Source organism: Kogia breviceps, chromosome 4 (genome assembly GCF_026419965.1).
Source record: "Kogia breviceps isolate mKogBre1 chromosome 4, mKogBre1 haplotype 1, whole genome shotgun sequence".
In the NCBI taxonomy this organism is placed as follows: Eukaryota; Metazoa; Chordata; class Mammalia; order Artiodactyla; family Physeteridae; genus Kogia; species Kogia breviceps.
In genome coordinates this window covers 34253397-34267734 of record NC_081313.1, presented here as the reverse complement: position 1 = coordinate 34267734, position 14338 = coordinate 34253397, and the positions used below count along the sequence as shown (strand labels likewise).

At 41.7% G+C, this 14338-nt stretch overlaps 1 protein-coding gene across 1 annotated transcript in view; it reads left to right on the top strand.

Moving 5' to 3' along the window:
• Positions 1 to 2491: 2491 nt before the first annotated feature.
• Positions 2492 to 14338, top strand: part of OXCT1 (3-oxoacid CoA-transferase 1) — a 135168-nt gene continuing 123321 nt past the window's right edge. Inside the window, exons 1-4 of the mRNA XM_059060897.2 lie at positions 2492 to 2768; positions 6670 to 6778; positions 8696 to 8786; positions 13385 to 13520. Of these exons, the coding sequence (XP_058916880.1) occupies positions 2691 to 2768; positions 6670 to 6778; positions 8696 to 8786; positions 13385 to 13520 (414 nt within the window). The 5' untranslated portion in view covers positions 2492 to 2690. The remainder of the gene's footprint in view (positions 2769 to 6669; positions 6779 to 8695; positions 8787 to 13384; positions 13521 to 14338) is intronic.

Below are 14338 nucleotides of genomic sequence, written 5' to 3'. Positions count from 1 at the left end.
AAAAATAATATATGCAATATATATTATATATATAATAACATAATACAAAATAACTTTCCTATTGCCTGTCTAAAATCAGACCTTTTGTTTAAGGGCTTTGAATTCAATTCAATTCTCCCAAGTTTTTTTTTAAAATCAATCAATCAATTAATTAATTTTCTGCAACATCGGGTCTTAGTTGCAGTGTGCGGGTTCCAGAGCATGTGGGCTCTGTAGTTTGCAGCACGCAGTCTCTCTGGTTGTGAGGCGCTGGCTCAGTAGTTGCGGCAGGTGGGCTTAGTTGCCCTGCAGTATGTGGGATCTTATTCCCTGAATCAGGGATCAAACCCGCATCCTCTGCATTGCAAGATGGATTCTTAACCACTGGACCACCAGGGAAATTCCTCTCCCAAGTTTTAAGAATGTGGAAGTTAAACTCTACAATATTACATGAGGAAGAGTTTCCAGAATATGAAATATATCTGTCACAAACTGCCCCTAAAACAAAGGGGAGCTATTCTTACTAGTTCAGAAAAATTTGGATATTTTTGGTTTTTTTTACTTTTATTTTTAAAAAGTTTTTATTGGAGTATAGTTAATTCACAATGTTGTGTTAGTTTCAGGTGCACAGCAAAGTGAATCAGTTGTACATATATTATACATATATCCACTCTTTTTTAGATTCTTTTCCCAAATAGGTCATTACAGAGTATCGAGTAGAGTTCCGGATGTTTTTAAAAAGTAGATTTTACACAGATTAAAATTGGAATGGTTGTGGAACCAGAAGGAAAATCCGACAGAAAAACTTTTCTATAATTTGTTCAAGTTGAAGATTCTCATATTTTATTTAAAAAGTACAAAATGGAGTCATAGAGTCACCAAAAAATAATACAGTGTGTTTTGACCGTTGAGTAATGAGGCTGATTTTTTTCACGAGATTTAAGAGTCACATAGAGTATAAGACTAAAAATGTGTGTCTTTTCCTCAGCCAGGAGCAACAGAGTGAGACCAGCCAAGAAGAGTGAGTCATATGACCACGGTTTGACACAGGTGCCAATGCTGTTTTCCATTTCATGTGTCCTCTGGAAGGGTGAAAGTGGAAAAGCAGACCCAGTTGTGAAGTTTAGCTTTTTCACATTCTGCCAGCTACCCTATGATGGCGTTATATGCTGCATTAGGACTAGAAATGGGACTTTAGTTCTAATACCTAAATTTCCCCTCTATCCAAGTTCTTAAAATGTGTTGAAAATAGAGAGCATTGTGAAATTAATTTCTCCTTATGTCATTGGACAGTCTAACTTGGCATTTTGTTCTCTCAATGACTTTAATTAAAATTATACTAACACAGCAATGTAAAGCAATTATACGCCAAAAAAGATGTAAAAAAATATATATATATAGTATTCACAGGAAAAAAAGAAAGAATTCAGAGTTAAAAAGAATACCATGAAAGGGCAGTGCTTTTATAGAAACACTTTAAACTGGACTGACTGTCCACTGTTTCAGTATACTTGTTAAGGAAGCTAACGGCTCATTTAATTTTCATGTTAGCTTTGCTTCAAAAACTAACAGCCACATTCCCAGGACATGGTCAGTCCTTAATCAAATAAAATGTTTATTGATTTTCCACTTGGTCCTTCCACTCAGCTGCTAAGTGCATAGATGGTTCTGAAGAAATCAGACTTTGATTGAATGTATGTGTCATATCAATGCACCACTGCCAACTTGAAGAAACTTAGAGTAACGCCTAAGATTTATTGAGTGTTTATAATGGGGCCAGAAGCTTTGCATGAATTACCTCATGTAATCTTCAGGACAGTTCTGAGTATTATAAGCAATTTTAATTTGCAGATAATGACACAGGCTTAGGAAAGTTATGCAACTCGTCTCAGGTCAGTCAAAGGGATACACAGCTGTATGTTTGCATCTGCTGAGTAATCTCTGGGGTTTCTGGGACTCCAGTGCCAGAAAGATCCTGAAAAATGCAGACTCGGATGATAGGGATGGAAAAGAAGGTGTGCTAAAATCAGGTCCCAGAGGCCCAGTCCTAATCTTGCCTTCCTGACCAGGGACAACCTTGACCAGGCCTGTCTGATCACACTTCAAGGAAGATGGCTCGTGGCAGGTTCTCAGACCAAACTTAACTCTACACAAGCCAGGGACAGGTGTGGGGGGAGGGGACTGAGAAATGGAAGACGTGGGAACGCTGTCCAGGCGAGGGGAAGAGAGGCGGTGGGCTTCCAGGCAGGTACCCTTTTGCAGCCCACACAGATGCCAGACACTGACATGAAAAAGCAGCAAGCTCCGGGAGAGGCCCTCCTGTGCCGCCCGAACGCTAGGCCAAGGCTTATCCCTGACCTTGGTAAAGACAGATACCCGCGACAGCTCAAAGCCGAGGGGCTGCGGCGGCAAGTGAGCGCAACACGACGGTCTGGAATACGCCCAACGCGAGGAAGCATCCGACCTTTGCCAAGCTGGCACTTTCCCCGCGACCCGCTCCGGCCGCGGGCCCCTCCCAGCATCTCTTCTCCGTCAGCCGGAGCCCGGCCCCGGAGGTCCTAGGACGTCACCGAAGCGCGATCGAGCCTCCAGCCCGCCCCCTGCGCGCCTTCCTTTTCCTCCCGTTCGGTGACGCGGAGGCCCGGGCCGCGCCTGCTGACACACTCACACGCTCGCTTCGGCCCGGCCTGCGCCAAGCCCCCAGCCCAACCATGGCGGCTTTCACACGCCTCTCCTCCCGCTTGTGGTTCTGTGCCTCCGCCCGCCGCCCCGGGGGCGTCTGGTCCAAGGTAAAGTGCGGGTGAAGAGCAAGGCCGCGCGTCGAACGAATGCGGACGAAACCCCGAGTGGTGCCAGCATTTTCTCCTCTGCCCGAACCCACCCACTCCAGTCCGGTAGCCGGCATCCTGGGCGCAGTACGCAGGGCCCCGAGACGCGACGACACCTTCCTTGCCTGGCCGCTCTGCCCCATGGCCTCCTTGGCTTGGTTCTGCACCTGCTTTCCCGATGGGGCGAAACGAGGCAAAGAAGCGCGCGGAGAGGCCGAGGGGCAGGAGGACGCCTGGCAGCGCCGCCGCGCCCTTCGGGGCTCGCTCGCGTCCTCCTGGGCACGCGTCTCCGCTTTGCGGGCAGCCTTCTGGGAAGGGGCTCTGGCGGCCGAAACGGGACGAGGAGGGTTCGCTTGTTTAAAGGGGGCAAGGGGCGACGGCTGTAACTGGTAGGTTTGCGCTCCGATTTTGGAATCTCGGGGCGGGGGCGCCTCTAGAGGCCCGGAACCCAGCACTGGGCTAGCCAGGGGTCGGCTTGAGTTCACCGCCAAGGGGGTGGAACGCTGCGCCCCACCTCCAGGATAGGGCTGCGCCACACCTCGGCGGTGGGAAGGGGAACTCGGACTGGAGCCCTTGCCTGGGCGTTTACCTCCCCCACGCGGAGGAACCTGTAGAGGATAGGAGGTGGCTAGAGCGCGGGCTTCGGGCGCCGGCGTCCCTTCTTCCGAGACTCCTCGGGATTTCCGATTTCAAAGCCTTTTGCAAACCTTGTTCCGCCTTCACTGCAAACACTTTACGATTGGTAGTATCCTGAGGCATTCGCGCCGCGATTGTTGGCTGATGTGTGGTCTTTTTTTGCCCCATGCTCTGTCCCCTCCTGTAAGCCCACGTCCCGGTGCGGTTCCTGTTCCGACTCCTCGGACAGGACCAGAGCTCTGAGTCTTGGAGGGTGGCTTACCTCGGCTACGTCCATCACCACGGGAGCCTTTTCCTTGGAAGAGACAAGGAAAAGTGATGTATTTACTTAGCAGCGTTTTGAATAATAGTTCCGAGCTTGAAAGCGTGCCTTGCACACTTGAGTACTCACAGGGAACTCCTGCCCCGTCCCATTGCTCTTCCTTCTTCCCCATGTCCACTCTCAGAGCGGTGAACGCAGAGGGGCCACCAAGCCCCGTAGGTAAGTGCTAGGATGATTTAGAACTGGAACGGTTTACTCATAAATGCTTCTTAGGAAGCATTTTGATAATTGCAGATAGCTTTGGATATGTAAAGCATTATTAAAAGGGACCTCGACCTTCAGTCAAATTGCTGTGGGCGCTGAAACTAATGCAAATCAGGACACAGCGATATCCTTGGGCCAAGGTCAATATCATTCCTTCTTTTGACAGTTACTTATTTACCTAAGTATAACTTACTCATTTTCTTCAGTATCTTGTTAAACTATTCCCGAAACCCAGCAAACCTCTTCTTAGATGGCCGAGCTACAAATTACGGGTTTTTCTGTATCTCATCTCTCCTTTCAGGTTTGATTATCATAGGTCCAACTCCAGCTTCCCTGTGTTCCTTCGGGCTTAGGGCTGTTACTGCTTATTTAGCCCTTAAATCCTTACCTCCTGCTTGAGTTAACTGTAATACTTGTGTACTTGTTTAACTTTTTGAATGTGTGTACATTGTCTTCATAACCAGATGAAATTTGCAGAGACCAAATTTGCAGAGACAGACCATCTGTCTCTCTCACCATTACACACTACCCTGCATAAAATAGACACTCAGCACGTTTCATAGGTGGATGAGAGAACGCTGTGGGAAACTTATGTGGTAACCTTGAAAATTTTTCTGCTAAACATACCCAACAGGTAAAATGAGATAGGTTTTTTTCTTTTTTATTTATGATAAACATGTCTTTCAAACTTGAGTATGCATCAGAATTACCTGGAGGCTTTATTAAATAGATTGCTGTGTTCATCCCTAGAATTTCTGATTTAGTAGGTCCTGGCTGGAGCCCCATACTCTGCATTAATAAGTTCCCAGTTGATAATGCTTCAGGTCTGAGGACGGCACTTTCAGAGCCATTGCCATTGACTACGACTAAAATAGACTGTTGACTTAAAAAAAAATATATATGGACAACCTGAGAGTTGCGAGTTAAGTTTTATCTGGGGCAAAATGAGGACTGCAGACCAGGAGACAGCATTTCATATAACTCTGAAACTGCTCTGAGGAGGCAAGGGGAGGGGCCAGCATTATTTAGAAGTTTTGCAACAAAGAGCAGATCATTGGGAACGTCAAAAGATTGTAGTTATATAAAGAAAACCAGATATCTCAAGTTAAGGAATTTAGCACTTTTTTTCTCTGTATGGGAAGATGCAAGAGACTGGGCTCACTGAAATCACTCCCTTGATATGCACCTCAGCTATCTGGGGCCTGTATTTTCATATCCTGAGTTTCCTCAGGGCTCACTGTAGGGAGTGGCTGCAGTCTGATGGCTGCTAGATGGTAGGTATTCTTTTTAGCCCTGAGTTTTTTCAGAGCCATCAGCTCACACTGGAGGGCTTGTAATCGCTGGTGAAGGTGACATTCTTTGTTTACTAATATGGCAGGAAATATTCAGTTTCTCGGCCTACTTATTTAGACTATCAAACTTAATTTCTAATATTAAAAATATGTTTTTGTGTGTATGTGTGTGTTAAGACCGCCTTGCTTCTTGAGGATAGGGAAGAGGAGAAAGCTGTTTGTAACTCAAGGCCTTTCCTTTCTATCCCTGCCTCTACTTATTTCCCCGTGTTTGGGCAGTGTGCCAGGGTATACCAAGTTCCTTATCTGACCCTGACCAAGGTTGAAATTTAAAAGGACAAAGGTCATTTGGGCAACCTATACCTTTGCAGATCTCATTTGACTTTCAGTATAGTTCTCTTAAATTTTCTTTTGTATTCTTTTTATGAAAGGAGTTTTTGGAGGAAGTAAAGAGTGACAGAGCTCATTTTTGCTGCTACTTTGACCCCCTCGGGTTCTCTTGTCTGGGAGACTGATAGGCCCTGGATGTGAGCTTACAACCTCATTGGGCTGGTTAAGGGGCAGCATCTCAGGAGTCAGGTGTCATTCTCTCTACTCCCTCTCTTTTAGGTTGACTATATAATAAGAATAAGGGAGAGAGGATGTTGAGTATGAGTGATTGATTGCAACACAATTGACTTTATCATTTTTTTCCTGTCCATATTGTGGATGAAGTGTAAAGAGGGAAACAGTTTAAAACTGATGGTGAATGCTCGCTAGATAGCCTGATTTGCAACAAATAGTATGCTGGGGTAAGACTAACCATGCCTCTCTTGCAGATTAACAGTTTGCTACTTTTCTCCAGCATCCGTAAACTTCAGCCCCCTTAGGGGAATGAGTTTTTTGGTGTGCTGTTCTTTACTTGTCCTTTCAGGAGGCATTCTTTGACACCCAAGATTGGATCAGGGTCCAAATAAGTAGTATTTGTAGTATTGAGAGCAACAGTTGTGTCTTAATCCTTACTATCGATAGATTGAAATAAATAGTGCAGAACTTGGCACATAAATTTTGGCACAGTAAATATTTGTTGGTTGTGTTGCTATCAGAAATTGATGCTTGATGACACCGATATTGTGAATTTGAGTCCCAGTATACAGGTTATCTACTTTCTTTCACGCTTCCGAGGGGCCACAAATGACACAGAGTTTTCCTTATATAATAAAAGATATTGATCCTAAGGGGATTCTGGTGATAATCTGTGGATAGAGTATGTCCATCCTACTCTTAAGATGAACTACTTATAGCCCGACTGTTTCAAAGATGAGCTAGTGAAATTGTATAGGTAAAAATTGAATACATCACTATACATGGAAAGCAAATGCATGTTTCCAAATATTTATTCACTTAAAAATGTTTTTTAATGTTTTAGGGATGTGTTTGCTACTTTTCAACCAGCACACGTCGCCATACCAGATTTTATATGGATCCAGTGGAAGCGGTAAAAGACGTCCCTGATGGTGCAACAGTGCTGGTTGGTGGTGAGTAATAGTATTGTTTTTCTTCTTATGGTAACAGCCTTATGTTTTTAGCAAAGCAGGGAAATTACAATGGCAAAGTATGTAGATTAGAAATGCCAATTATTTTATTACTTAGTTAATAAATGCCAATTATTGGAAATACCAATTATTTTATTACTTAATTATTTATTCATTATCTTGTTTTTATTTATTTATTACATATTATCTATTTTTATTACACTGTCCCCTTCCTGAAAGCTTAGCAAGGTTTAGCACTTTATGTTTTACCTTTTCTTTCCTTTTGTTTCTTTTTCTATTATTTTGAAAAGCTGATGCCTTAAATGGTGGTATCTTATTAGTAGCTTTGAAAAATCCCTAGATTCTTGGGAATTCATTGATCTCATCACACCATAGCTAGTCACTCCTTTTGTTTCTCCTCATTTTATGAGTTTGAGAGCACATATGCCTCTATCTGTTAGTGAGACTCCCAAGTTCTTTGCTTCTCTTTGTTTGGAATGTCTTTTAGCACCACTGTCTCACTCATTAAACTTGCTGCCTGATTCTTATATTGTACATTTCTTTGGATTTCTAGTCCTTGGTCACAAAAATCAAGGCTTATTTTTAAGGCTGCTCTTCATTCATTCATTCATTCAACTCAGCAGTCATTGAACTTTAGACCCAATACCATTTGAGGAATTGTGGAAGATGTAAAGAAATGAAAGTCACTGGCTTAGGCTTCTAGATCTGCAAAATCTACTCAGGCATATAAAACAAACATGCTTGAAAAAGTGACTGTACAAAAGTTCAATTTTAAAGTGGGAAAATAGGGCTTCCCTGGTGGCGCAGTGGTTGAGAATCCGCCTGCCGATGCAGGGGATACGGGTTCGTGCCCTGGTCCGGGAAGATCCCACATGCCGCGGAGCGGCTGGGCCCGTGAGCCATGGCCGCTGAGCCTGCGCGTCCGGAGCCTGTGCCCCGCAACGGGAGAGGCCACAACAGTGAGAGGCCCGCGTACCACAAAAAAAAAAAATAAAAAAAAAAAAATAAAGTGGGAAAATAATAGATATGTAGTTAAGTGCAAGAAGAACAATGTGTAGCCGTATTAACATGTTGCACTTGGCCTTATACTTATGAATTAAGACTTGACAGTGATGTCTGGTACTATATAATGATGTAAAACATTTGGATACAGCTGTATGACCATTTATTTTATTTTTTTTTGAGGTTAATTTGTGCTTTTATTTGCCAGTAGACTTCACCAACGTGGCCTGCAAACTTTTTTGATCTAAAAGACACATTTTACATCACAGTCCAACAAACACACACACATATAAAATATGTATACATATATAAGTGAAACAAAAGTTTTGCCAAAAATGTCTATCCTGAGTGTTAATTCTTTTTTTTTTTTTTTGAGACTTTTTTTAAGGAGTTTTAGGTTTACAACAAAATGGACAGGAAGGTACAGAAATTCCCCATGACCCCCCTCCCCACACATGCATAGCTATTATCAAGAGTGGTGGCTTTTTTTTTTTTAAGCCAGGGATGAGCTGCCTTGGCACATCATAATCAACAAGTCCACGGTTCAACTTAAGGTTCACTTTAATGAAGTGAATAGTGTCTCATGTTCTCTGGGTTTGGACAAAAGTACAAGGACATATATCCATCATTGTAATGTCCTATAAAGTATGTCACTGGTCATAAAAACTTATGTACTCTGTGTATTCATCTTCCCCCTCCCCTCAAATTCCTGGCACCAGGAATTTGATCTTTTTATTGTGTATTTATTAAGTTGCTGAGATATGCCTGTGCATTTTGCTTAGTAGGTCTAATAATGTGCTGGTATATTTTCTTTTTTATTAAAAACAATGACACATACATTTCCCTAAAAGAACATTACCCTCTACACAAATTGTTTATCTTTTTGGCTCATTATAGGTTTTGGGTTATGTGGAATTCCAGAGAATCTTATAGGAGCTTTGCTAAAGACTGGAGTAAAAGGACTAACTGCAGTCAGCAACAATGCAGGGTAAGCGTGCATTTTTAAAACAATTGGCTTGAAAGAAATGACAGTCCTCCATGATACTGCAATGAAGTCTATCAGTGAAATGAAAAATTTCCCTATTGACAAGAGCAATATGCTCAAGGATCAAAAGATCATGTTTATTGGGACTTCTGCCACAGTCCAGTCGTTAAGACTCCGTGCTTCCACTGCAGGGGGCGTGGGTTTGGTCCCTGGTCAGGGAAACCAAGATCCTGCAATGAAAGAAAAAAAAAAGTATGTTCAAACCGAGTCCTTCATTTTAAAATTTAAAGATGCTCCTTTATGTTGTATGTTATTGTAGATCTTTGTTTATAAAGGAAGATGGCCATCCATTTGAAATCTGTTTCAAGTCTTTTCTTTTGGTTACGCCCTTACCCTAGATGATACATAAAGAATACAACCAATCATTACAAATGTTGCTGGTCTTGGTAAAAGGAGGAGGGTATGCAGCTGGCACATAAGACAGTAGGCTCACATATCAAAATGGTCAAAAATGAGCCATACAATTTTAATGATGAATGGCCTGCATTTTAAGATATATTTAGTTACCAAGGAAAAAGCTATTTTTGTGCAAAATGGTAAATTGTCAGCTCTCTTTCAACAATGAAAGACTTTAAAGATCTTAAAAATTAAAGAAATTAATTGAATTGGCAATTTAGTCTGTTATCATAAATGCAATTTAGAAGAAATAGCACAGATTATTTAGGAAATAAAACTGATCTACATTTGTGCTCATTTTTTTCCTTTGCTGAGTTTATTTATGCTATTATTTTCATTTGGAAGGCTCTCCACTTCTCTGCCTGTCCACATCTTTCCCATCTTACAGAAGAAGCCCTATCTAATTATAGAACTGCTCTAGCCTTCATTGATCTTTCCCCTTTCTGAATTCCTTTGGAGATGGTTAGCCTTTCTTTGTGTACTGAATTGTATTTATTATCTCTGATGTATATTACAGGCTAATCCTGTTACTTGGAGTAGTTTTCTTTTTTCTTTTTATTTATTTTTTGGCTGCTCCATGACCACGTGGCATGTGGGATCTTAGTTCCCCCGCCAGGGCTCAAACCTGCGCCCCCTGCAGTGGAAGCATAGAATCTTAACCACTGGACCGCCAGGGAAGTCCCTAGAGTAGTTTCCTATTTCCTACTATGCTTAGCCTATAGTCTCAGAATCACCGAGAGTTGGAGCTGGATGGGATTGTAGAGATCATCTGTTCCAGTTCCCTCATTTAATAGGGGAAACTCATCTGTAATCAAGGAAGTAACTTGTTCATGATCACTTGATATTTCTTAAACACATCCTGTGCCCTTTGAGCTGACTTTATATTTATTAAAAATACTTTTGATTATCCGTACTTGGTTGGTTTTCCTGTTAGCTCAGTACTTACAAGGAGTGGTATAGATCAATGTAAATTCTCGATGCAGAGTAGGTACCAATAACCTACTTCGTTGAACTCAAAGAAGGCACTTTGCACACCCTTATTGTCAGTTGATTCTCATAATTAGAGGAGTTTAAATCCTTGAGGTCTATAAGGATGAGGGCTCTGTTTTGATCCTTAGAGTCAGATAAATGAAGACAACTTAGCATCACTTTACTGGAGAACCAACGACATGGTTTGAATTGTTGGGTAAATGTAGAGAACATGGAATTAGAAGTAACGGTCATTACCAGTATGTGGAATCGAAAAGAATGATACAAATGAACTTATTTACAAAACAGAAATAGACTCACAGACATAGAAAACAAACTTATGGTTACCAAAGGGGAAAGGGGGCAGGGGAGGGATAAATTAGGAGTTTGGGATTAACAGATACACACTACTATATGTAAAATAGATAAACAAGGACCTACTGTATAGCACAGGGAACTATATTCAATATCTTGTAACAACCTATAATGGGAAAGAATCTGAAAAAGAATGTATATGAATATATAACCAAATCACTTTGCTGTACACCTGAAACTAATACATTGTAAATCAACTATACTTCAATTTAAAAAAAAGGAAGTAATGGCTATTTTCTCCTTTAGAAAAAGACTCCGTCTATATAAGTTCTGCCTGAATTGGAAGTCTTTCCAAAGCTCAGGATTCCTGATTGTCTGCTTTTGTTTTATTTGCTTTTAATGATCACTAAGACCTGTTGGCCTGAGGTTCCACTTACTTTGCTAAGGAGTATTAACTGTTAGTCTTGATACAAAAACCCTACCTTAGGGTCATTCAGATGAATTAATACTTTGATCTGGATTGATTAGGAAGGCAGGAAAATTGCAGATGTTCCTTTGAGTTTTGGAAGACTTTGACGTATGAATTATGAGCCTGTATAAACCAAAAGTTTCATGATATGCTATATATCAACCAATTAAATCACAGAGCCAAGGGAAGAATAGGTGTGCTATATTAGTTATTTTCATTTCCTCCTGACAAAGTAATTTTGGATTACAGTTCTTGAAGGTGGGGATTCAGACAACTCCAAGGGCAGCCCCACTTCCATGTAGAAGACTAATAAATACTGACAGGTAATATGTACAGCAGTACATGTTATGCATGATTATCCATTGATTAGCCTCCCTTATCCATGATTTTGCTTTACGTGGTTTCAGTTACCTATGGTCAACCTTGGTCTGAAAATATTAAATGGAAAATTCCAGAAATAAACAGTTCATAAGTTTTAAATTACAGGCTATTCTGAGTAGTGTGGTGAAGTCTCGGGCCCTCCTGCTCTGTCCTGCCCTGGATGTGAATCATACCTTTGTCCAGTGTACCCCTCCAGTTGGTCACTTAGTAGCCACCCCGGTTATCAGATCCATGGTCATCAGATCCACTGTTGCCATATCCTTGGTTATCAGATCCATGATCTGTATCGCAGTGCTTGTGTCCAAGGAACCCTTATTTTACTTAATAATGGCCCCCAAGTGCAAGAGTATTATTAACAGTGGAGAGCTGTTTCCTCTAGCCCTGGGCCTGATGGGATGAGGGGAGGGGGCTGTGTGGACCCAGAAGAAAGCCTTATGGAGAGGGCTATACAATGTGCTGCAGCCTGCCAGGGAGAGGGCCAAGGGAATAGATGTCCTGCTACCATTCTCCCCTCACCGCCCCCACCCCCACCCCCCTGGTGGTGCCTTACACTGGCTGAACCCAGTCAGCAGTGGATGGGCCCAATCAGAAGCCAGAGGGCAGGGCACCCCATGATTCAGTCTACACAGGGCAGCTGCCCCAGGCTAGAGGTTGGAGAATGGATCCGGAGGGACACGTAGCAAATATCCAGCATGAAGACTTGATGATTTGCATTTTTATTACAAAGGAGCCAGCAAGGAGGGGGAAAGTGAAATCAAGCAATAAATTCATTTGACAGATCGTCAACAGATGTTTATGTAGAGCCCTATCTGGAGGAAGAGTTTCCAAGAGAGATGGAAAGGCCAGTTCAAGGCCCCTAGACAGGATGTCTGGTGTGTTTGAGGGACTGTAAGGAGGCCAGCAGAGGTAGAGAAGTGAGCAAAAAGGAAAATGGGAGGAGTGAGGTCAGAGGTGTGAAAGGGCATCTCATCCCATCCCAGGGGGCCTTGCAGTCCACTCTAGAGACAATTTGCTTTTACTCTAAATAAATGGGTATGAAGGCAGGGTTTTGAGCAGAGCAGTGACATGATCTGACATATTTTATTTTATACTTGTATTTTTGGCTGTCATTTTATGAGTAGATCGTAGCAGGCAGGAGTAGAAACAAGAGAGGTTACTGCAGTATCCGGGCAAGAGATGGGCCAGTCCCAGAGAGGGAGTGAGAAATGCTCAGATTCTGGATAGATTCTGAAGGTAGAGTCAGGATTTTCCAATAAAGTTGCCGTGGAATGTGTGTGTCAGAGATCACATGATGAATTTTGTTTGGAAGTAGTGAGGATGGCGCTGCCATCAGGTGAGATGAGGAAGGCTGCAGATAGAGCTGAATTGAGAGGAAGAGAATTGTTTACCTGAAGAACTGAAGGCCTAACTAGATGGTAATTAGCAGTAGGTAAAAAACAAACAAAAAACCGTAAAGCATTTTGTGTAATGTTTTGCAAGAGCGACTTTTTAGTGATTTGTAGCCCTCTAGTGGACAAGTGTGTTATTAATCTTCAGGGAATTCTCACATCTCAAAAATTCATTCTTGAAAATACTTGTTATTTAGGCTTTAGTTTTCTTTTGAACCAAGTAAGAATAAATCATGCAGGTATTTCTTTTACACTCATGGTGGGTGGGAAATGTTATTAGATTCAATATTGGAAGCTAGGACTATAAAACAAGTCTATCAGGAAGTTGACAGTTACCTGTTACCTGAACTACTATAAGGTATTCACTGTGTCAGGACAGTTGGGGGGAGGTTAGAGGCTTGGAAATGCGTTCTGAGAATTAGGAAAGAGTTAGTTGAGTGGGAATGGCCACTTGTGGGCATGAGAATGAGGAGGGAGAGTGAAGTCGAAGTTGGGAGAAAAGGAGGTTGTCAGGAGAAATGTGAATGGTTTGTCATATAAAATTTCAAGTTTTTGAATGTAAGTGATATTAATGTTCTATCAAATGTCCCTTTGATTATAAGCTGCTTGCATTTTCCTTCTAGGGTTGACAACTTTGGTTTGGGCCTTTTACTTCGATCCAAGCAGATAAAACGCATGATCTCTTCATATGTGGGTGAAAATGCAGAATTTGAACGACAGTATTTATCTGGTGAATTAGAAGTAGAGCTGACACCTCAGGTAAAAAAAATTCTTTCTTTACAATACTAATTTATTTTAAAATTTACCTTTTTCCTCCTATAAATTTCATTGTGTAAGAGAGGTAAGGTAGAATGCTCTTTGCCAAACCAAGGAATTGTGTTTATAGGTCACACCTCTTGATTGCTAGAGAACTAATATTTTGTTGCTGTGCACTGAAAAAGAAGGTGAAAATATCTAGGCTTCAGGATAAAATATTAAGTTTGGCACTATAATGTATATTTCATTGGAGCGTGCCAAAGAAATTGCTGGAATGTTTGATGATTGTCCTACAAGTCAATTCCTATGAATCACAGAATTAGAAATTTGTGGGGAATCTGGTCTTGCTGAGACATAGCAAAGTAAAGGCCATGGAGGGACTACATCACAGAGTAAGTGCTGGGATCAGAGCCCAGGTGTCTAGAGAGCTGATGCCATTACAAAGGAAGCAGTGATTGCAATTGATCTAGCAAGTTTCTGCTCACTTTATACACCATTTCCTCTCCTAACTGATTGAAGAGTTTGTCACTGAGCAAAGTTTTTGAAGCCATATGAGTAAAACAAGGGTCTACAGGTTGTATGTATTACTCTTCCATTTTGACAGGTCTGCCTTCATCTCTGAAACTGAGCCCACCACTCTGCTTTATTTTGTCAATAGAATGTATTATTTCCACTGACTTCATCAAATGGTAATAATGTAATATAGCAGAATTTTTAAAAATTCAATCATTAAATCACTGTATATGCTTATCTGGAGAGAGCAGGCACGGGAGAACTGTTTTTTCTACCCGAAGCTTCATAATGTTTTTCCAAGTCACACC